Source organism: Aquarana catesbeiana, linkage group LG01 (genome assembly GCF_042186555.1).
Source record: "Aquarana catesbeiana isolate 2022-GZ linkage group LG01, ASM4218655v1, whole genome shotgun sequence".
NCBI lineage: Eukaryota > Metazoa > Chordata > Amphibia > Anura > Ranidae > Aquarana > Aquarana catesbeiana.
In genome coordinates, this window is record NC_133324.1 from 230,187,570 (window position 1) to 230,211,254 (window position 23,685).

General features: G+C 41.9%; 1 protein-coding gene across 1 annotated transcript in view; it reads left to right on the top strand.

The window, feature by feature from the left end:
* Positions 1-6,043: 6,043 nt before the first annotated feature.
* Positions 6,044-23,685, top strand: part of TESC (tescalcin) — a 93,905-nt gene continuing 76,263 nt past the window's right edge. Inside the window, exon 1 of the mRNA XM_073625785.1 lies at positions 6,044-6,395. Within this exon, the coding sequence (XP_073481886.1) occupies positions 6,338-6,395 (58 nt within the window). The 5' untranslated portion in view covers positions 6,044-6,337. The remainder of the gene's footprint in view (positions 6,396-23,685) is intronic.

The window sequence follows — 23,685 nt, forward strand, 5'->3', positions numbered from 1 at the left end:
CTGCAAAAACTGAAGAATATATCAGAGTTAATTTTGCTGAAACCATTTATCTGTGACAATAGCTTGAAAAAATATTGTGTGTTGGTGTAAATGAAGGAGGTATGTGTCAGCGAAATCTTCATAGAAATAGTACTTTCTGGAATCATCCTACTCAGATCATTTTCCCGTAACCTAACAAAATAGGGAGTAGCCTTTCCCAAAAGCAACTTTTAGATTGCTGAAAGGAGTTTTAGAGCAAGAATTATGTTCTTTGCAAATAATCTCCAAGGGGGTCAGTTCCTCTCAAGATCTAAACAGATGCCTATATATTTTGTGACTCCTTTTCTAAAAGTAGCAGTCCTCCATGGACAGCCGGTGACATATTACAAGTACATTTAAAAATATGATATCTGTTCTGCTTTCTAACCAACTTCTGTAGCATGATGGTATTTGTATCTGGTCGGACCTTGACTCTAGATCAGCCATGTCAATGTTCAGAAGACAAGGGCAGATTCCTGTAAGGGCTGGTGCCAGAAATGTTTGGAGGTCAGTTACTAGATGATGTACTAGGCTTAGTTAAATTCTATATGTCTGATAACACTTAGAGCAAAAAAATCTCGAATATATATCCTACCATCACAGAAATATGTGAATACAGACATTAAAAACTTTGAGAGTAACATATCTACATTTTATTCCGCTTATTTAAATAGAAAATTTAAAATGACACCTTGCAGCATTGAAGCTGTTCATTTAGTGATAGACAAGCAGATACAGGACTCCCATACATTAAAGATTGACCCCATTTCCTCTGAGAAATGTTTTATGTTATAGTTTCCAATCCTAATGCTTCAACTTGTGTTCATTTCATAAACTGATTTACTTGAATTGCTTAACATAATTTAATTGATTTGAAGCAATCCTAGTAAATTATTGCTACTTAAATGACAAGAAATCCATCAGGACAGAATTATATATGCAGCGGGTAAAATGAGTATTGAACACGTCACCATCTGAACAAAAGATCAGAGTTCATTGAAGAGGCCCACGGAACCTGCAAGATTTGAAGACTGTTTGTGTGGAAGAATGGGTCAAGATCACACCTGAGCAATGCATGAGACTAGTTTCTCCGTACAGAAGGCATCTCGAAGCATCATTACCAACAAAGAATTTTGTACCAAGTATTAAATACATTTCGCTTAGCATGTTCAATACTTTTTCCCTGTGTCATTCCATTTTATTACACATAACTTCATTTCTGAACTTATTTATTGTGGTTTCTTTGTATGTATGGATTGCATGGGTTGTTACTGACATGTGGTGAAAGTTTAATGTCAAAAGCACCTTAGAAATATATTTACCTAGAAAAATGGTGATGTGTTCAATACTTATTTTACCAGCTCTATATATATCGCACACACAAATACAGTACATAGTAATAAATATTTGCATCTTTATGTGTATTATTATACACATGCTAGTAGATGCACCTTGCAGATCTATACTTTGAATCCTTCAATACACCATTACATGCACATACATATGTTTGTCCACATATAAAACCATGGTATGCCAGAATAAAAATATAATAATAATAAAAATAGTAATAATAATAATATAGCAGGCAGTTTGAGATATCAGTCATGAAACATTAGGTTTTAGTGCTAAACCAAATGACCTTACTGCAGAGTACCCAAATCAAAACCTGAAGATGACCCGTATTTTTCTTTTATACCAAATGTACCAATCGCCTACAATGCCTGTAAGCTGGAAATGACTGTTTCTACAGTTTTATAGAGGGTCAAAGCCTAGAGTCTTTTTTTTTTCACAGAAATGTTTTAATTGAACATATCAGCATTCCAAAAAAAATGTTCAAAAAGGAAAAGAGCAAAGCCTAGACGAGTCTTCGTTGTATAACTGATGGAGTAACACAATTTTTCCAGTTATTATCATTGTGCTAAACCAAATGACCTTACTACAGAGTAGCCAAATCACAACCTTTGTCTAAAGACAACCTGTAGTTTTATTTATTACCAAATCTACCAACCACCTACAATGTCTTTTATTGTAAATGAATCAAACCACCACTACCAAAAATAAATATTAATAGATATGAAAGTAACAATTGTTTGCTTTCCATGCAGTGAAAAAAGTTAAAAATCTTGTTTCAGATGGAGCCCTCTAGGAGGCACATGAGATACATTTTCACCCATCTCCTAGGCTTTTACTTCCTATTGAAATCTTAGCCCATGGCAACACTTCGGCTGAGGGTTTGCATTACAGCTCTTTTTCAACAGCTTATACAGGTAGAGCAACAATGCTAAATAGCAAGGCTTCTTTTTGGTGGTGGAACTTCTTCTTTGGAGCAGGGCTTCTTATTTTGAGCAGGGCTAATTAGAAGAGGCATGTAAAGTACTGTCTCATTGAGCTGGGGGGGGGAGAGATACGCTGTGATGGGGACACATTGTGTAAGGGGGCACTCTGATGGGGACACATTGAGTAAGGGGGGACTGTGATGGGGACACTGTAAAGAGGGCACTCTGATGGGGACACATTGAGTAAGGGGGGACTGTGATGGGGACACTGTAAAGAGGGCACTGTGATGGGGACACATTGTGTAAGGGGGCACTCTGATGGGGACACATTGAGTAAGAGGGCACTGTGATTGGGACACATTGTGTAAGGGGGCACTCTGATGGGGACACATTGTGTAAGGGGGCACTCTGATGGGGACACATTGTGTAAGGGGGCACTGTGACAGGGACACATTGTGTGAGGGGGCACTCTGATGGTCCAAATTGAGTAAGGGGGCACTCTAATGGGGACACATTGTGTAAGAGGGCACTGTGATGGGGACACATTGTGTAAGGGGGCACTATGATGGGGAGACATTGAGTAAGGGGGCACTGTGATTGGGACACATTGTGTAAGGGGGTACGGTGATGGGGACACATTGTGTAAGGGGGCACTCCGATGGGGACATATTGTGTAAGGGGGCACTGTGATGGGGACAAATTGTGTAAGGGGGCACTCTAACAAGGACAATGTGGTGAGGACACATTGTGTAAGGAGGCACTGTGATGAGGCAGCTGATGTAAAGGGGGACTCTGATGGGGAGAACTGATGTAAAAGGGAATTCTTATGAGGACACCTGATCTAAAGGGGGGGGGGGCTGTAACGGGACACTTGATCCAAAGGGGGACTCTGAAGGAGGGCTCCTGATGAAGGGGGAACACCTGATGTAAAGAGGGACTCTGATGGGGACACCTAGTGTAAAGGGGGACAGTGATGGTAACATCTGATGTAAAGGGGGACTCTGATGGGAACACCTGATGTAAAAGGGGACACTAATAAGGACACCTGATGAAAAGGGAGACTCTGATGAGGCACCTGATGTAAAGGGGGGCACTGATGGGGACATCTGAAGTAAAGGTGGACTCTGATTGGGATACCTGATGTAAAGGGGCACTCTGATGAGGACACCTTATGTTAAGTGGTTTTCTTTTGTTTTACCTTAAATGTGGATGTTATTGGCCTACTTTATTTTTTTTTTTTCACAATCAAAAGGTGGCCGACTTTAATGTTTTATTAGAGAGATTTGAAACTTTTAGCAAGTGGACGGCTTTCAAATTGAATTAATTCCCTCTTCCCTAGGTAGTCATTTGTGCATTGCAGGAATGTGTGTAAAATTGCGTGCATTCCTGCAATACACAAGCGCACACAGCTCTTTTACAGGTGTGCATTGACAATGTTAATTTTTAATTGCACAATACACACCTTGCTTTTGCGCTCATTCACCTGCATCAAAGCGCATGATAACAAAGTACCATACGTTATAGTGCAGTGTGATTTTTAAAAATATTCTTTTGTGCATCCTTCATGTGTACGGCAACCCATTGAAATGAATGGACTGCCCTGTAAGTGCTGTGCAAAGCCACGCACACTCCATCATATCTGCAAAGGCGTGTATGGAGCCTTTTTGCTCTGTGCACCGCTATTAGCCCCGCCCTCTCCATCTGGGGTGGGGGGCACAGTTTGACATTTTCACCTTGGGCGCTGGATGGCCTTGTCCCGGCAAAGTATATATATATATATCTATATATATATAGATATAGATATATCTATATATATATAGATATAGATATAGATATATCTATATATATATAGATATATATATATATATACAGTGCCAGGGCAAGGTCATCCAGTGCCCAAGGTGAAAATGGCAAACTGTGCCCCCCCCCCCAGGTGGAGAGGGCGGGGCTAATATATAATGTATATATACAATAAAATACAATACAATACAATAAATTAGGGTAGACTAAGAAAGCTAAATACTATAATATGTGAAACAGAGACTAAAAAACAAAAAAAACTCAGGTGGTTAAGTTGATATTGTTAAACTGATCAAAAACCCAAATGTGTAACCTATGCCAATAAATTATTGTTGAACTATTAATAATATAATCATCACATTATTATTATAATCATCATCATAAAAATCATCATAATTTATTATTATTATTGTTGTCATCATCATCATAAGTATTATTATTTTTAGATGATGATAATGTAATAATAAGATGCTGATGATGATTTCTATGATGATCAACTGCCCAGGCAGTGATACCATGTGAATAATTAATAATAATACGGTAATAATAATAATCATAAGATGATGATTTCTATGAAGATTATTTGCCCAGACAATGACATTACGTTAATAATTATTGTAATAATAATAAGATGATGATGATTTGCACAGGCAGTGACACCATGTTGATAATTAATAATAGGATAATGATGATTTTTTTATGATGATGATTTGCCCAAGCAGTGACACCATGTTAATAATTAATAATCATAATATGATTTCTATGAAGATGATTTGCCCAGACAGTGACACCATGTTAATAATTATTAATAATAGTAATAATAATAAGACGATGATGATTTACCCAGGTGGTGACACCATGTTAATAATTAATAATATTAGTAATAATAATAAGATGATGATGATGATTTGCCCAGGCAGTGACACCATGTTAATAATTATTAATCATAAGATGATGATGATGATGATGATGATGATGATTTGTATAACACCATGTTAATAATCAATAATAATAGTAATATGATGATGATTTGCCCAGGCAGTGACACCATGTTAATAATTAATTATATTAGTAATAATAAGACGATGATAAGGATTTCTGTGATGATGATTTGCCCAGGCAACGACACCATGTTAATAATTATTAATCATAAGATGATGATTTGTATGATGATGATTTGCCCAGGAAGTGACACCATGTTAATAATTATTAATCATAAGATGATGATGATGATGATGATAATGATGATTTGTATGATGATGATTTGCCCAGGCAGTGACACCATGTTAATAATTAATAAGAATAGTAATAATAATAATAAGATGATGATGATTTGCCCAGGCAGTGACACCATGTTAATAATTAATAATATTAGTAATAATAATAAGATGATGATAATGATGATTTGTATGATGATGATTTGCCCAGGCAGTGACACCATGTTAATAATTAATAAGAATTGTAATAATAATAAGATAATGATGATGATGATTTCTGTGATGATGATTTGCCCAGGCAGTGACACCATGTTAATAATTATTAATCATAAGATGCTAATGATGATTTGTATGATGATGATTTGCCCAGGCAGTGACACCGTGTTAATAATTAATAATATTAGTAATAATAATAAGATTATGATGATTTGTATGATGATGATTTGCCCAGGCAGTGACACCGTGTTAGTAATTAATAATATTAGTAATAATAATAAGATAATGATGATTTGTATGATGATGATTTGCTCAGGTAGTTACACCGTGTTAGTAATCAATAATATTAGTAATAATAATAAGATAATGATGATTTGTATGATGACACCATGGTGTGCTGTGTGCTCTCCCCCTCCTCTAGGTGTGGGTAAAGTGGATGTGTCTGTACTTAGCAGACAGAGCCGGCAGGTGTGTGCTTGTCATTGCTCTCCCCTCCCTGAGCATGCACTGATACATTGTGTAGAATGAAGCAGGTAGAACACGGCAGGCACAAGGACCCATGGGACAAGTGACACAGAGTCTGTTGTAATTAGTCTGCAGGCTTCCTGGACTCAGAGAGAAGTCTAGAGAGGAACTAGACAGGGATTGTGCTGAGAATCTTCTGCTGGGAACACACGGCTCCCGTCTGGACAGAACATACAGCTGTCATTCAGTGGATGAATCTCTGGGGCTGGGAGTAGCTGGAGAGGGTCCCCGGCTCCTTGGATTGGTCCTTAGTACTATCGGAGGATCGGACCCGCGGAGCACACTATGGGGCTGACACAGTCTCGGTCTGCGGTGACTCAGGAACTGATGGAGAAGACAGGCTGTAAGTACCCCTCCTGGGAGGAAGATAGGTGCTATGTACAGGGCATGGCCAGCCTCCAAGGTGCCCGGCTCCTTGTGTGATTGGGTCCATGTGGGAGATAATGTACCGTGTATGTAGATGATAACAGGGGACCGTTTCTGGCTGAATTTCCTAGCTTCCTTCTGTATAAAGTTCAGCTCTTCCTTACTAATAATGAATGGAAATCATGTTTGGGGACACTTTTTGCTGCTCTATGGTCCAATCAAGGTATTTATATAGCACCAACAATTACCACATTCACATCAGTCCCTTATAATCCTCTGTAATCCCAAAGGACATTTGGATGTTACTATTCCTTTTATAGGAAGTAGAAGTACATATTTACTATTTATTAAAGTGCAGTTTACAAACATGTATTGACATGATGGTTTTAGCAATGGAAAACTAGTCTTTTGCTTACCCAGTTTTAAGTGATGATTTTGACCTTTTTGCTGAATGTGTAATGTAAGACAAGTGGGATTTTACGCTCCACCGCTGCGCATATGCTTCATAGGCAGCATGGGGTCGGGTGCTGAGAGTTTGTTCATTGCGCATTTCCAGAATCAGTGGCAGCCTGTGCATTGAGGGCGTACGGGTGCCGCCTCCCTATCCATGCGCCCGGCCCCTTTCAGGACGCTGGATGCATAAAACTCCAAGGGCGGGGGTGTTTTTTTTTTGTTTTTTTTTTGAAGCATCTGATTAGAGCCAGAAGCTCTAATAGGCTTCAAAATAGGGTGGGCTTGGGGCGCAGAGAGTGTGCCCTGATCCCACCTAATTGTGTGTCGATAGCAAATACATTTTCACTATTTTCACACTATCGTTCCTCCCCAGCAATCAGGAGGCAGGTTAGTGAGATCTGATTCCTGATTGGCCAAAGCGCCAGGTGAGCCTATTGGCTCACCTGCGCTTAGGAAGAGGAGGTACCAGCAGAGGAGACACACGCTGGACTCCAGCAAGGACACCTCCACCGCTGCTGCTCTGGAGAAGATCCAGTCATGAGGCAGGAGAGGACTCGGAGTGGACACCACAGGCCGGCGGTAAGTGCTGGACCTCCCGCTAGGGGAGGGTGGGTAGCTGTCAGAGCCACGAGTCCCGTGGGGGGGGTGAGTCGGTGTGCTGTCAGAGCCGCAAGCCCCACTGGATGGTGGGTGCTGTTAAAGCCGGAGCAGCTGACCTGCGATGCTGTGCACGCTGACCTGCGATGCTTTGCACGCTGACCTGCGATGCTGTGCACGCTGACCTGCGATGCTGTGCACGCTGACCTGCGATGCTGTGTAAACTGACCTGTGATGCTATATACCCTGATCTGTGGGGCTGAGCTGTAAACCCTGATCTGTGAGGCTGAGCTGTAAACCCTGATCTGTGAGGCTGAGCTGTAAACCCTGATCTGTGAGGCTGAGCTGTAAACCCTGATCTGGGAGGCTGAGCTGTAAACCCTGATCTGGGAGGCTGAGCTGTAAACCCTGATCTGGGAGGCTGAGCTGTAAACCCTGATCTGGGAGGCTGAGCTGTAAACCCTGATCTGGGAGGCTGAGCTGTAAACCCTGATCTGGGAGGCTGAGCTGTAAACCCTGATCTGGGAGGCTGAGCTGTAAACCCTGATCTGGGAGGCTGAGCTGTAAACCCTGATCTGGGAGGCTGAGCTGTATACCCTGATCTGGGAGGCTGAGCTGTAAACCCTGATCTGGGAGGCTGAGCTGTAAACCCTGATCTGGGAGGCTGAGCTGTATACCCTGATCTGGGAGGCTGAGCTGTATACCCTGATCTGGGAGGCTGAGCTGTATACCCTGATCTGGGAGGCTGAGCTGTATACCCTGATCTGGGAGGCTGAGCTGTATACCCTGATCTGGGAGGCTGAGCTGTATACCCTGATCTGGGAGGCTGAGCTGTATACCCTGATCTGGGAGGCTGAGCTGTATACCCTGATCTGGGAGGCTGAGCTGTATACCCTGATCTGGGAGGCTGAGCTGTATACCCTGATCTGGGAGGCTGATTGCTGTATACCCTGATCTGGGAGGCTGAGCTGTATACCCTGATCTGGGAGGCTGAGCTGTATACCCTGATCTGGGAGGCTGAGCTGTATACCCTGATCTGGGAGGCTGAGCTGTAAACCCTGATCTGGGAGGCTGAGCTGTAAACCCTGATCTGGGAGGCTGAGCTGTAAACCCTGATCTGGGAGGCTGAGCTGTAAACCCTGATCTGGGAGGCTGAGCTGTAAACCCTGATCTGGGAGGCTGAGCTGTATACCCTGATCTGGGAGGCTGAGCTGTATACCCTGATCTGGGAGGCTGAGCTGTATACCCTGATCTGGGAGGCTGATCTGTGAGGCTGAGCTGTATACCCTGATCTGTGAGGCTGAGCTGTATACCCTGATCTGTGAGGCTGAGCTGTATACCCTGATCTGTGAGGCTGAGCTGTATACCCTGATCTGTGAGGCTGAGCTGTATACCCTGATCTGGGAGGCTGAGCTGTAAACCCTGATCTGTGAGGCTGAGCTGTAAACCCTGATCTGTGAGGCTGAGCTGTAAACCCTGATCTGTGAGGCTGAGCTGTAAACCCTGATCTGTGAGGCTGAGCTGTAAACCCTGATCTGTGAGGCTGAGCTGTAAACCCTGATCTGTGAGGCTGAGCTGTAAACCCTGATCTGTGAGGCTGAGCTGTAAACCCTGATCTGTGAGGCTGAGCTGTAAACCCTGATCTGTGAGGCTGAGCTGTAAACCCTGATCTGTGAGGCTGAGCTGTAAACCCTGATCTGTGAGGCTGAGCTGTATACTCTGTTCTGTGATGCTAGGGCTGTATACTCCTGACACTATGGGTGGAAGCAAGTGGAATATAGGGGATGGAGTGGGTGGATTCTGTAAGGGGTGTGGCTTATGAAAAGTGGGCGTAAAAGTAGGGGTGGGTTCTGGCACCCCCCCTCCCACCATCCTAAAACATCTCCGGCCGCCATTGCCCAGAACACTGACATGGACAGCTCTTGTTCACGGCTTGTGATTGGAAGCAAGGAGGACAAACCACTGTGATACCACTCACAGCAGTTACATGGTAGATAAGCTGTGTTGCCTCCAAGACATTAAACCCACTTAAAGGATCACCAGGAGTGTTATCCGGTGGAACTATACCTTCTCTTCAGCACTGTGGTGTCCCATCACCGTCAGTTTTTGATATCTTTGCCAGTTGGCTTCTGGGTACCAGTCTCTGGCCATTTTAATTGGCCAGGCCGAGACAACATCACTCTTGTGCAAGCACAGAAGCACATTAATCTCAGCATTGCAAAATTGTACACTGAGCTGTGCATGTGCAACTCAGTGTACAGGGCATGTAAGCAGTTAAGGAACTTTAACGCATAAGAGACACAGTGGGGTTGATTTACTAAAACTAAAGAGGGCAAAATCTGGTGCAGCTGTGCATGGTAGCCAATCAGCTTCTAACTTCAGCTTGTTCAACTAAGCTTTCACAAATAAACCTTGAAGCTGATTGGCTACCATGCACAGCTGCACCAGATTTTGCACTCTCCAGTTTTAGTAAACCAACCCCAGTATTTCTCTTTTGCATTAAAAATCCTGTCTGTTTATCACTCTAGGGAAGAGGTCTCCAAGCTATGGCCCTCCAGTTGTTCAGGAACTACAATTCCCATCATGACTAGCCATGTCTGTGAATGTCAGAGTTTTACAATGCCTCGTGGGACTTGTATTTCTTCAACAGCTGGAGGGGTGTAGTTTTGAGATCCCTGCTCTAGGGGCACTTTGGAGGGTTAAAAAATATGCTGTCCATGAAATGAGCACCATAATACCTCACTAAAACTAATTTCAAAAGCTTTTCCTTGTTTTTGTTTGATTTGAGGGTATTAAAGTGGAGTTCCACCCAAAAATGGAACTTCCACTTTTTGGATCCCCCCCCCCCTCCGGTGTCACATTTGGCACCTTTCAGGGGGGAGGAGGGAGCAGATACCTGTCTAATACAGGTATTTGCTCCCACTTCCTGGCATAGATCACCGCGGTGATTGCAGTGATCTATGCCACTTCTGCCGCCTACTCTGTCCTCCTCCACTGCTGTATTCTGTGAGACACTCGCGCATGCGTAGTAGGGAACCAGGAAGTGAAGCCGCACGGCTTCACTTCCTTATTCCTTTACCGAGGATGGCGGCGGCAGCAGCCGAGAGCCGAAGGACGGATCGGCTTTGTCTGCCGACACCGCGGGCTCCCTGGGCAGGTAAGTGTCCATATATTAAAAGTCAGCAGCTGCAGTATTTGCAGCTGCTGGCTTTTAATATTTTTTTTCAGTGATCCTCCGCTTTAAACCCAAAAGCAAACATTATTTTGCAGCTCACCCATTCTTAGATGTGATGACTGCATTTGTTTTCTTTTTTAGGCCTTTTTTCCTTTATTTTCATCTGGTGATCCAGCCAGTAAGTCTATTGCTTTCCAACAGAACAAGCTCTTCTGTAAAACCTAGAGAGCTGAGATAAACCATTTAACATTGACATAGATGCTTACAATGATCAGCTTTTATTTATTTATGTAAACCTTTATCCCAGAAGAAAAAAAAAACGTGTTAGCTGTAACTGCTTGTGTAACTGCAGTGTGAGCTGGAGTTCAGCTTCAATATGCTAGTATATCTAAATCTGCTTGTACACATAACAAGACCCTTCCCCCAGATTAACAATGCTGCTGTCCATAGGGGGACCTGTGCTCCTTAGAGTGGGGGCACTCTAATACAGGAGGTGTGTTACTGGCCAACTCCCCAGGGGAAAAAGCCTAACAACCAAAACTAATGCAGCCACCACATTTAAGGATTGGTAAGCTGCAATATAATACATTTTTGTTTTGGATTTATTACCACTTTACAGAATGTAAGCAGCACAGTGGTGTAGTGGTAAGCACTTTCCCCTAGCAGCAAAATGGTCGCTGGTTCGAACCACGACACTACCTTCCTGGAGTTTCCATGTTCTTCCTGTGCCTGTGTGGGTTTCCTCCCATACTCCAAAGATATATTGGTAGGTTAATTGGATCCTGTCTAAATTCTCCCTAGTATGTATGAATGTGAGATAGGGATCTTAGGGCGGCACAGTGGTGTAGTGGATAGCACTTTCACCTAGCAGTAAAAAGGGTTGCTGGTTTGAATCCCAACCACAACACTACCTGCCTAAAGTTTGCATGTTCTCCTTGTGCCTGCGTGGGCTTCCTCTGGGTACTCCAGTTTCCTCCCACACTCCAAAGACATGCTGGTAGGTTAATTGGATCCTGTCTAAATTGTCCCTAGTATGTATGAATGTGAGTTAGGGATCTTAGATTGTAAGCTCCTTGAGGGTAGGGACTGATGTGAATGTACAATGTATATGTAAAGCGCTTTGTAAATTGACGGCGCTATATAAGTACCTGAAATAAAATAAATAATTGGATTCTGTCTAAATTGGCCCCAGTATATGAATGTGAGTTAGGGACCTTAGCTTGTAAGCTCCTGAAGGGCAGGGACTGATGTGAATGTACAATGTATATGTAAAGCACTACATAAGTTGACGGCGCTATATAAGTACCTGAAATAAATATAGAGAAATATACATTGAATGCCATTGGTAAGTTCCTTCTGAAAATGCTAGCTGTCTCCGAGTCTTGCTGATCCCAGAGGATTCAGTGCTTTCTAAGTCACTGACCAATAACAAGTAGTTATGTTTTATTGACTGAAAAATATTTTTGGATGAGTGGCTCAAAGCAGCCTCAGAGGTCTATCAGAGGGCTCTGAGGAAGAGGGGATTCCACCCTTAAAACATGTCAGCCATTTGTATGGTCTTCTCACATTTTGTGACTTGTCTAGGTGACCAGGCTGCTTCAAGTAGATATGGACTTTGATGTGCCTTATTACCGATGTTGTTTGTAAGTAAGCTTTATTGTGTGAAAAAGACAAATGCAATCACAAAGGTAACGCGCTAGGTTGGTGCACCCTCTGTTCCTTGTTTTTTCAATATTTCCTTTGGGTTTCCCCATCCTGCAGGGGGCAGCAAAACCGGTGCAAAATTGGATCTGCTGAAGAGTATGGATTGTTTTTGGCCACTGCACTTCTCCTGAGTACAGGAGATTGGTCTTGTTGTGTTCCCATCTTCTCCTGGTCTTCCTTCTGGGTTCCAACTCTTGGTTGGCTAGGCCTTAATGACGTCACTCCCACACGTGCACAAGGGAGTCACATTGTCAAGGCACAGAGCCGTGCCATAAATGTATGTTGAGCTTCTCATTTGTGACTTATGCACTGTGCACATGATCGGACATTCCGACAACAAAATCCATGGATTTTTTCTGACGGATGTTGGGTCAAACTTGCATACACACGGTCGCACAAAGTTGTCGGAAAATCTGATCGTTCTGAACGCGGTGACGTAAAACACCTACGTCGGGACTATAAACGGGACAGTAGCCAATAGCTTTCATCTCTTAATTTATTCTGGGCATGCGTGGCACTTTGTGCGTCGGAATTGTCCACACACGGTCTGAATTAACGCAAACGGATTTTGTTGTCGGAAAATTTTATGGCCTGCTCTCAAAGTTTGTGTGTCGGAAATTCCGATGGAAAAAGTCAGATGGAGCCCACACACAGTCGGAATTTCCGACAACAAGCTCTGATCGCACATATTCCGTTGGAAAGTCCGACCGTGTGTACAGGGCATTAGTGTGCACAAATGCTGACATGTGGGATAAAGGGTTTATTACAAAAGAGACTCAAAATACCCTTGTAGTGGGGTTCCCTGCTCTGCATGCTTATTCTGCACTCCATTAGTGTGACCAATCTTCCTTAGCTTCCCCTCTAATCTGCTCATGGCAATGGTCACCCCCACCACATACAATGCAGGGTTAATAGCTCTGTATGTGATGATACCAAGGAATCGCCCACAGGTGGGAAGAAAAAGGCAGCACCAGGGCAAGTGACAGTCAGGCAGCTAGTATTTTCAGAAAAAGGTTAGCAAAGGCGACCTCCCCATTCCTTTCAATATAGTAGATTTTCTGTGAGCACATATTTTAAGTCATAAAAAAATGTTTCATGTGACTAAATTGTATAGAATGCCCACTAGAGATAATGTACAGCCGTGGCCAAAAGTTTTGAGAATTACACAAATATTCATTTTCTCAAAGTCTGCTGAGAACTGGGGTAAAGTCATTTTCTCTGATGAATCCCCTTTGTTTGGGGCATTTGAAAAAAACCTTGTCTGGAGAAGAAAAGGTGAGCGTAACCATCAGTCCTGTGTCATGCCAACAGTAAAGAATCCTGAGACCATTCATGTGTGGGGTTGCTTCTCAGCCAAGGGAGTGGGCTCACTCACAATTTTGCCTAAAAACACAGCTATGAATAAAGAATGGTATAAAATTTCTCCCAACCATCCAAGAAGTTTGGTGATGAATAATGCCTTTTCCAGCATGATGGAGCACCTTACCATAAAGAAAAATTGATAACTAAGTGGCTTGGGGAACAAAACATCGAAATTTTGGGTCCATGGCCAAGAAACTCCCCAGACCTTAATCCCATTGAGAATTTGTGGTCAATCTTAAAGAGGTGGGTGAGCAAGAAAACCCCCACAAATTCTGACAAACTCCAAGCTTTGATTATGCAAGAATGGGCTGCCATCAGTCAGGATGTGGCCCCGGAGATGATTGACAACATACCAGGTTGAATGCAGAGGTCTTAAAAAAGAAGGGTCATCACTGCAAATATTGACTCTTTGCATAAAGTTAATGTAATTGTCAAGAAAAGCCTTTCACACTTATGAAATGCTTGTAATTTATACTCCAGTATACCATAGTAACATCTAACAAAAATATCTAAAAACACTGAAGCAGCACACTTTGTGAAAATTAATATTTGTGTCATTCTCAAAACTTTTGGCCACAGCTGTACATTGGCTAATAAAATGCAAAGGTGCTTGGCATCATATTGCTATAAGCTATCAGCTACACAGAAAATAAATTGCTGACTCATAGATTTGTACTGTGATTTAGGCATTAAATCACACCCATGGCAATAATATGTATTGAACAAACATAGATGTTATGCAGTACCTCCATATTGAAATTATCTCATAGGAACAGTAGTGTTCAGGTGAGAAAATGTATTCTGTTCCTCTGATTCTTTACTAGGACTGGTCAGATTTTTATAGACATAGTTACACATTTACCTGGAGTTAAAAAAAAAAAAAAATAACATGAATTATAAATAGTGAAATAAATTCAAAGAAATTGCAATTTCATAACCCTTAACCCCTGGTGGATCCAGAAGAAGGCAAAACTTTTTTTCAAAAAAGAAAAAAAAACTTTCCTGGCCCATTAATACAATCGGATATCGCCGCAGTTACACCTTATGCCAGGGCTCGACAAACCCCGGGCGCCAGGTCGCATTTGCGCCTGGGGTGGCACACCTGGGGTATCCTGTCTCCGTGCGGACCCCGACCCCGGCTTTGCGGCCTTCTGCAGTACTTCTGAAATCTGGCGCCATCTTGTGGTGGCCGTTGGTATGACAACACAACCAGCAATGCTAATGCAATGCTAATGGAGCTTCCCCTGCCTGTTTTCACTGCCCGCCCATCTCCTTTGCAAAGTGGAGAAGAGAAGGAAGTGATTGCGGGCGTCATCTGGCGCCTTTTGCCTAATGGTGAATGTGGGGATAGCCTTTTTTTTTTTTTCGTAATAGCTTTTATTTTTATTTATTTATTTTTTTAAGTAAAAACTGTTAAATTCATTTTAATTAAGAAAGACATAATTTGTCATTTCCCTGCCTGGCCCCTTTTACACGGGCTGTCTGATCAGGTTCGCCTGTCAGTTTTTCAGGCGGACCTGATTGGACCCTTAGAGCCCTTTCACACCGAGCTGCGGGAGTGTCATGGTAAAGCGACACTATTCGGCTGCTAGCAGGGCGGTCTTTCTGTGTAAATTTAAGATCAGTTATTTTTTAGATTGAAAATAAAGCTTTGTCGGTCGTTTAAAAAAAACCTGGCTCCTAACTTTTTAGGAGAGATTCCAAACAAATTTGTCAAGCCCTGCCTTATGCTATGTATTATATATAAATATTAGTAGCCATTTATATTTTATGCAATTAAAAACATATCCAGCCCCTTTTTTTTTTTTAAAGTGGACTAGTGAAGCTGTTTCCATAAAAGAATGCCAACATTTTTAGACTTTCATTTTTTCCCACACGAGGAGTGCTTTCATATCCTTTATGGTGACCTTGAAGAGATAAGCTTTCCACTTAATTTTCTTTTTTAGGCCTTTTATATTTTTATACAAGGTGATCCTGTACCCCTCAATCCCCTCTACTCAAGGGTGAATACATTCAGTTTAATGAATCGTTCATAATTTAGTTTCTCTATTCCCTTTTTTGATTTAGTTTGTACTGTTTCCAGAATATCATTTTTATGAAACCGTGCCAAAAATTGAACTGCATGTTCTCAATAAGTACAAAAAAGTGACATTGTATGGGTTACCTGAGCTTGTTTCTAGAATAAACCTAAATAATCCTTTCCTTGGTAGCAGATAAATGGGTACTTGCATGTGATCTTTGTGGGTTGTCTTTTTGGACTTTGTGGAAAATTTTGTGTAGAATTTCCTTGTGACTGGTGCTGGGGTGTAGGTGGGACTTCAAATGGGGGGCAAGTTGGAGTTCACCTCTAAATTCCCTGTTTTTTATTAATACTCTTGACAATGCTCTACCAATGCTTTGTATAGTGGCATACTTTTTTCGTTTTAGTCTATGATACACAAAGATATCCTTCTCTATTATTGAGAACAATTTTAACGTCTCCCCCCATCATACACTGCATGCTTGTCTTGGGCTCTCAAGTGTAGAAGCTTACAATTGTCCACATTTGCCATTCACCTAATTTGCCATGTTGCTGCTGATCATCTAGAACAGGGATTTCCAAACTAGGGCCCTCCAGCTGTTGCAGAACTACATGTCCCATGAGGCATTGTGAAACTATGACATTCACAGACATTACTAGGCATGATGGGAATGTAGTTCCGGAACAAATGGAGGGCCATCGTTTCTAGACCCCTGATCTAGAGTGTGAAGGTCAGCTGGCAATTTGGAGACATCTTGCGAAAATTGTGTTCCACTACAAAATTTTTGCCTTTAAAATAACTCATGCGGTATTTACACCAAAAATAATTAATTCACTAAATAAAAAGGCATTGATTACTGAATGAGTTAAATATTTATGTTTTGTGATATTTAGCACTTAAATTTTAGTGTTATTTTTTTTACGTTGTATCTTTAAAAAATAATTTCACAGGCTAACACTGCACCGGTGGGAGATTGATCTGTGAATGAAGATACACATAAATATTGGGTAACTATGAAAACATTCTTGGCGTGCCTCCACTCACAGAACCTTCTCCCTCTGGTATGATACAAATTATTTACATTCCTGAGCAAAGGGCATAACATCACTGCACTGATACATTATTTTCTTTTAACTTACTGGCCAGGAGCTCCATGTGAACAAAGTGGGAGTTAAAAACACAGGGGTTATATTGTCACTTGTTAGTTTGTATGTGATTGACTGGAATAAAGACTGTATAGCAAACTTTTTGGCTTGAAGCACTTCTCTATCACTTTTTAACCACTTGACCGCCGGTAGATTTTACCCTTTTTTTAGGCTTCATACATATTAGAAACCTAAAAACTTGCTTTAGAGATGCTGGACAAAATACGCTAATGTTTTTGCGTTGTTTTGCCAGTGTTTAGCCTAGTGTGTAAGCTACATTTAGTAGCTTCAGCATTGAGGAGAGGGTCTGCTGCTATTCACTGGTTGTTAAAGCGGGAGTCCGACGACCAATCTTTTTTTTTTTTTTTTTTTTTTTAGGTCATTGAGACACTTTGCTAATCCTAAAATAATACTCACAGTTTGGGTGTAATATTTCCTCCTCTGTCTGCTTTCGTACTGAAGAATAACTTAAAAAATGTGATGCTGGCTGTTTCCATCTTGCTTGTGGGCATGTGAAGCCCTCAAGCATTGATTTCCTGGATGTGGTGAATGCTGTTCATTCACAGCTTGTTCACACGCATGATCATTGTCTCGCACTGAATCTTGGGAAGCCTGACACTAAGCTCCCAGGAGACAGTGCGGCACTGGGGAAAGGCAATAAACACGCCTACTCCCATGGGAGGAGAGACAGGAAGTGCCACAATAAAGTACAATATAAAGGTAATTACAGCGATAAAAAAAATTTTCGTGCGGCATTTCAACATCTATGCAATTAACTGAAGGGGGTAAGATTAAGTTAAAAATTTGAGTGGAACCCCGCTTTAAGGAGTGGGCTGGGAATCCGGCCACCATGTCCTTAACAAAGAATGAGTCATCAGCTGTCAGCAGGGTTCCCCAAGTTGCAATAGTAGAGCTGGGACTTGGGACCAGCTGGCTGCTGGGAGACACCCACTGGTTGTCACTGGAACTACAGCTTTCAGCACGGAGAACCGCACTGCCACCAGGAGGTGAACCAGGTCCTGACACCCTGTCACTTGCCAGTGATGTCCAACCACAGCACAGATCAGCAGGGGGCACACGCACATGTGCCTGGACACCAGTAAGTACAGTAAATGTACTGTTAGCAGGGCGACAAGTGGTTAAATCACTTTTTATCTCCAGTTACATAGTAGGTAAGGCTGAAAAAGGCAATCGTCCATCCAGTTCAACCTGTGTAGGTGTCTGTGTATCAGTGTCTATTGTTTCCCATATCCCTGTATGTTGTGTCCTTTTTAAGATGTACATCTTATGCCACCTACACACGGTCGGACTTTTCGTCTACAAAAGTCAGACGGACGCCGACGGACCAAATCCGGCGGACAATCCGATCGTGTGTGGGCTTCCCCGGACTTTCGGCGGACTTTTCCAGCCACAAATCTGACGGACTTTAGATTTGGAACATGTTTCAAATCTTTACATCGTAACTCCGCCGGACCCAGAAATCCGCTCGTCTGTATGCTAGTCCGACGGACAAAAACCCACGCTAGGGCAGCTATTGGCTATTGGCTATCAACTTCCTTATTTTAGTCCGGTGTACGTCATCACCTACGAATCCGTCCTACTTTTGTGTGATTGTATGTAGGCAAGTCCGCCAAAAGTCAGTCGAAAGTCTGTCGGACGGGCTGTCGGACTTTTGTAGCTGAAAAGTCCAACTGTGTGTACGCGGCATAAGAGTCTTTTAAAAATATCCATACTCCCCGCAGCCACCACCAATTGTGGGAGCGTGTTTCATATCCTTATTGCCCTAACAGTGAGAAACCCCCTCACTGTTTCTATTACTTTATAAAGTCGTTTTTCCTTCACTGTCTCTAAATTCATTAATTAAGGCCCCATGCACATTGGGTTCATTGGCCCCGGTGCAAGAGACTCTGGCATTTAGGTGCAGGCAGAAGGTATAGGTGCACCATCTAACCCCACTGCTGACAACCTGTACATTTCTATGAGAGGGTGAAAGCCATTGCAGCTGGACAGGGTTGGATGGTGTACTAGTGGGTACTAATTCAGTATGTACCCAGGGTGCGGAAGGCAGCTTGTGTGCGTTCCATATATTTGTCCCTATTTATAAAGAGGACTCAGTAATGCTAAAGTGGTATTAAACTGTACTAAAAAAATTTAAATGGTTCCTCTGCAGCTTTATGTCAAGCAAAACCAAAGAAGATTCCCAGCTCAACTTACCAACCAGTCTGCAACCTACCGAATTATCCTGTCTAACAGTGTGTGTTAAAAATAGGGGTTTAGTTTGCAAATATGTGTGTAAGCTGCAGAATCACTTCCTGCCACCCCAGTGTTATCTGCAGTCCTTACTCTAAATTTTGAGTCTCCACAGGAGAAGCACATGCATTATGATGGATAAGCAGAGGGCAGGTGAGCCTGGAGGGAGCCCACCCCTCCTTAAAGGCACAAGGGCACACTGGACACCCAGCATATAGCACAATCGCAGCAAAGGTGTCCAGTGTGTCCCCTCACAAGTATTCCAACAGTGCAAACAAATGGCCACTGCCCCACCTATAACTAGCCTTTGCAGCAAGGAGCACATTGAAGGGTGACACAGCTTTATGCCATAATGTGTAGGTATGCATTGTATACTAGCACATTATGACAGGCTTACCTTTGAAACAGAGCCCTTCAGTGCTGAGCCGTCACCACTCCCAGCGCTGCCATCTGCTCCCAATCTTCATTACAAGTTTGTGCTCTCCGGGCCATTTGAATGACCAGGCGGTCATTTCTGTGCATGCGCACTGGTGTCACTATTGTCACACGGCATTCTGTGAATTCACTCTGAGTTCAGGCTGTTTCTCAGGCATCTACAGGTAAGTTTTTTTTGTTTTATTAGCTTACTTGGTAGGGCAAAATTTAAAAACTGTGACTTCAATAGCACTTAAACCAGTAAGAAAAGGTAACATTTAGAAATCCTAAATGACATTGTTAAACTAAAAAGAGCTTTGACTGGTATGTGGGTACATCATACGCTTGCAGCAAAAGCAAGCTATCTGTATGTAACAAAGTTAAATATAATTAATTACACAAGCTGCAATGAATTGCAATATGCTACTGTTCACTAAAACCTTAAAACAGCAGTCAATCAAGCCTTTAGCTCTCATCCTTTCAAAGGCATGAAAGTAGCCCAACTTCTCTAGTGTAAAATAGCAATCTGTTACTTTCAGCTAATTACCTTTTTACGGTATGTCTATAGATAGATAGATCTATTTTAAGCTCCAGGATTATTCCAGAGCGTCAATGCCTGTTTGTTTTATATTGCTTTATACTTGAGCCTTTTATGAACATATCCGTTAAGGTTTTGCCCAGTGAAGTATATGATGTGTTTAATCCCACGCACAATGCCCAGGTGTGAAGACATCACTGTGGTGGTCATTTTTCTCATATACTGTAGTGCTATGAAAACTTACTGCTCCTTGACCAGTTTTCTTATTTTTATGGCTTTTCAAAGTTTAAACTTTTTTTTATTCTTTGGGTAATATGTGAATGTTGCCTGGAGTGAAAAACATGTCACTGGTATTGTATCATTTTCTTGGTGACACAAGTTATTAAAATGCTCAGTTGTAGACTTAAAAATGAATTCTCTTCTAACTTTAATCAGCCAAAGGGGCGAATTGAGTCAGCTGTGTGAATGCAATTATACTAATTTAATGACATTTTTAATTACTTAAATCCTACAGAATTGTACATAAGGATGTGTACCTAGAGGCCTTGTGACACCAGTCTTGCACACACACATATCCATTTGGTGGAATAGCAGGGATGTTAGCTTGGTCTCACCTTGGACCTAATCTTTATTATTTCATCCTCCAGTTGGCTTTTTTGCTAGGAAGTCTTGTACAATGTGACTTGGGATGTATCGGTAATAGGTGTGTATGACACCTCTCTTTCAATAAGTGAAACAGTAAAATCAGTGCTATTTTTTTTCCTCTGTTTTTCTTTTTAATTTGAGCTTCAGTTATTAATCGCCATACACAACAGGCTATTTTCAGGAAAAAAAAACCCCAGCCCAGTAGACATGTTAAAAGGAACTTACAGCTCCACCTGGTGGCTGGAGATTGTAAATATGAATTTTATATGTAATAATTAATATTTATATGACAAAAATTGTAAACAGTTTTTAGCTTTTATTATTATAAATAAATTATTTACAAACCATTATACTATCCTTTTCCTTTGCAATGAAAATCATGGCTGCCAAAACCTGTAATATTTTCTTTTTCATTTAGCACAAAGAGCTTAGTCAGGCAGCACGTAGCATTTTTTTTTTGGTATGTTCTCTGGTCAAGTGCTTTAAAGAACATGCACGCATGCACGCACGTAGTCAGAGACTGAGCACAGCGATGACAAGTTCTGTTCATGTTTGGTGCCTGCTGATATTTTTTATCTATGCATTTGAAATGGTTTTGAATTTGTTATCAGTGTACTTCAATGTACGCCTGTTTTAAATGTCACTTTTATTGTGGGAGAGGAAATGCTTACTTGGTAGATGGGTACACAATACAGAGTGGCTGTAGGAAATAGAAACATAGGATTGTTGCATTAAAGGAGAAGTGCGGAAAGTAAAAAAAACAAAAGAAACATATATACTCACCTATATGGCTGAAGCATTGGTCTGATGCTGCAGTTGTTCCCCATTGCCTCTAAGCCTGAGAACTGAGCAATTTACATCACTTCTGATCCTTCAGTTCTCCATCTGCTCTGAGCAGAGAGCAGTGACTGTCAGTCACCGTTCTCTGCTCTGCCCCTACAGTGCTCACTGGAGCACCAGACAGGAGAGGGGGTGGGAAGGGCTGGCTCATGCTCTCATTGGCACGCTGAGAGGCTGACCTAGTTGCCAGTCAGACATTTGGGGGTGATCCCAACATTTTTTATATTGTCAGGATCCTCTTACAGACTGGAGTGGCTCTGTAGCGTCAGCAAAAAATGGGCTTTAGCCCACAGACAGCTGATTCTGGGTCACAGGAGTGCAAAAGTAAGTGCACTCCTATGACCCAGATGAGAAGCATAACCAAACAAGCTTTGGCACTACTTCTCTTTTAAAGTACATGTACCTGTTCAAATGAAGATTCTCCCAGTTCAGTAGACTTCTCAATACATAGATCAGGGTCCCTCATCCAACAGCTTTGCACTTACCTTTTTCTGATTTACCGGTATGTCTTATTCAAGTCTATGGGATTTTAGTGCACAGGCATGGGCAGCCTGTCTGCCACAGCCATTGGTGGAGGTAACTACTGTATGTAGCTGCTGGAGAATGGACCCAGATCTCTGTATTAAGGGGGCTAAGAAGGAGTTCCACAATGCAACCGTGTGCATGCAATCTAAATGTATTTTTTACAGGTATTTATATAGCATTAACAATTTCTGCAACTCTTTACATATTGTACATACATTTTTCATACATAGTGTAACAATACATACTACACAGTCAAATAAAAGGGTATAACTACCTGCTAAAGCATGTTATAATACCGCTTAAATGATCAAAGAAGGAAACTAGTGCCCAAGGATGATATTTAAATTTTTTTTTTTTTTTATAGGAACAGGTTTGCTTTAAAGTGCAGATTTGTGAGTAATAGATTCATTTTAATATAGGCAAAATATGCAAGAAATTATGTAATTGATTTCTTTAGGTAATTAAAACACAGTTCACCAAGTTTTGTTTACTTTTCCTTAGGCAAATGCATTGCATGTACTGTAGTACAGTTAGAATGGAAGCTGTTGGCTTTAAAGGAGTTTGTAAAGGCAGAAGGTTTTTTATCTTAATGCATTCTATACATTAAGATAAAAAGGCTTCTGTGTGCAGCAGCCCCCCCCCCAACAATTACCTAAAGTCCCTCTCTGTCCAGCGATGTGCGCAAGTGTCTCAACTGGTGTAGATTCTCCCTCCTGATTGGCTGAGACATAGCAGCGGCGCCATTGGCTGCCGCTGCTGTCAATCACAGTCAGCTAGCCAATCAGGGGAGAGAGGGGGTGGGGCTGGGTCAGGGCTTTGTGTCTGAATAGACACAGGGAGCTAAGACTCGGCTTGGGTGCCTCCATAGCAAGCTGCTTTCTGTGGGGGCACTGAACGGGAGGGAGGGGCCAGGATCACAGAAGAGGTACCCAAGAAGAGGAGGATCTGGGCTGCTCTGTGCAAATCCACTGCAACAGAGCAGGTAAGTATAACATGTTTGTTAGTTTTATATTGAAAGAAATAGACTTTAGTATATATTAAATATTCTGTTCTTAAGCAATAATTTAGCATGTGTTTTTAGCTTTATTACTGGCTTGCATAGTTCATGTGTCTCCCTAACCTAATTTTTGTGATTTCACGGAATCATGTGTTAAATGATTCACACCAGACATATACAGGGGGTCCCCGGGTTACAAAAAAGTTAGGGACTGTAGGTTTGTTCTTAAGTTGAATCTGTTTGTAAGTCGGAACAGGTACATTTTTTAAGTGTAGCTCCAGCCAAAAAAAATATTTTTAAGCTTTTTGGATAGCATAGGGAAGGGTTAACACCCCTATAACATTTGTTTTGCTGTCTGTGACCCTGTTAATAAGATTTCACCTCACTTTCTGTCCCAATGACAATTGGATTTTGAAAATTTTGGGTTGTTGTGGAAACAAGCCTTGGTGATAAAGCATCAGTGGAGGTACCTTTTCCCCATAATAGCTCTTACAGGAGTGAATTTCCCTTCCTAGGGGTAGATTTCCTCTCACTTCCTGTTGTCTCCCTCCGTTTGTAAGTAGGAGTCATTTGTAAGTAGGATGTTTGTAACTAGGGGACC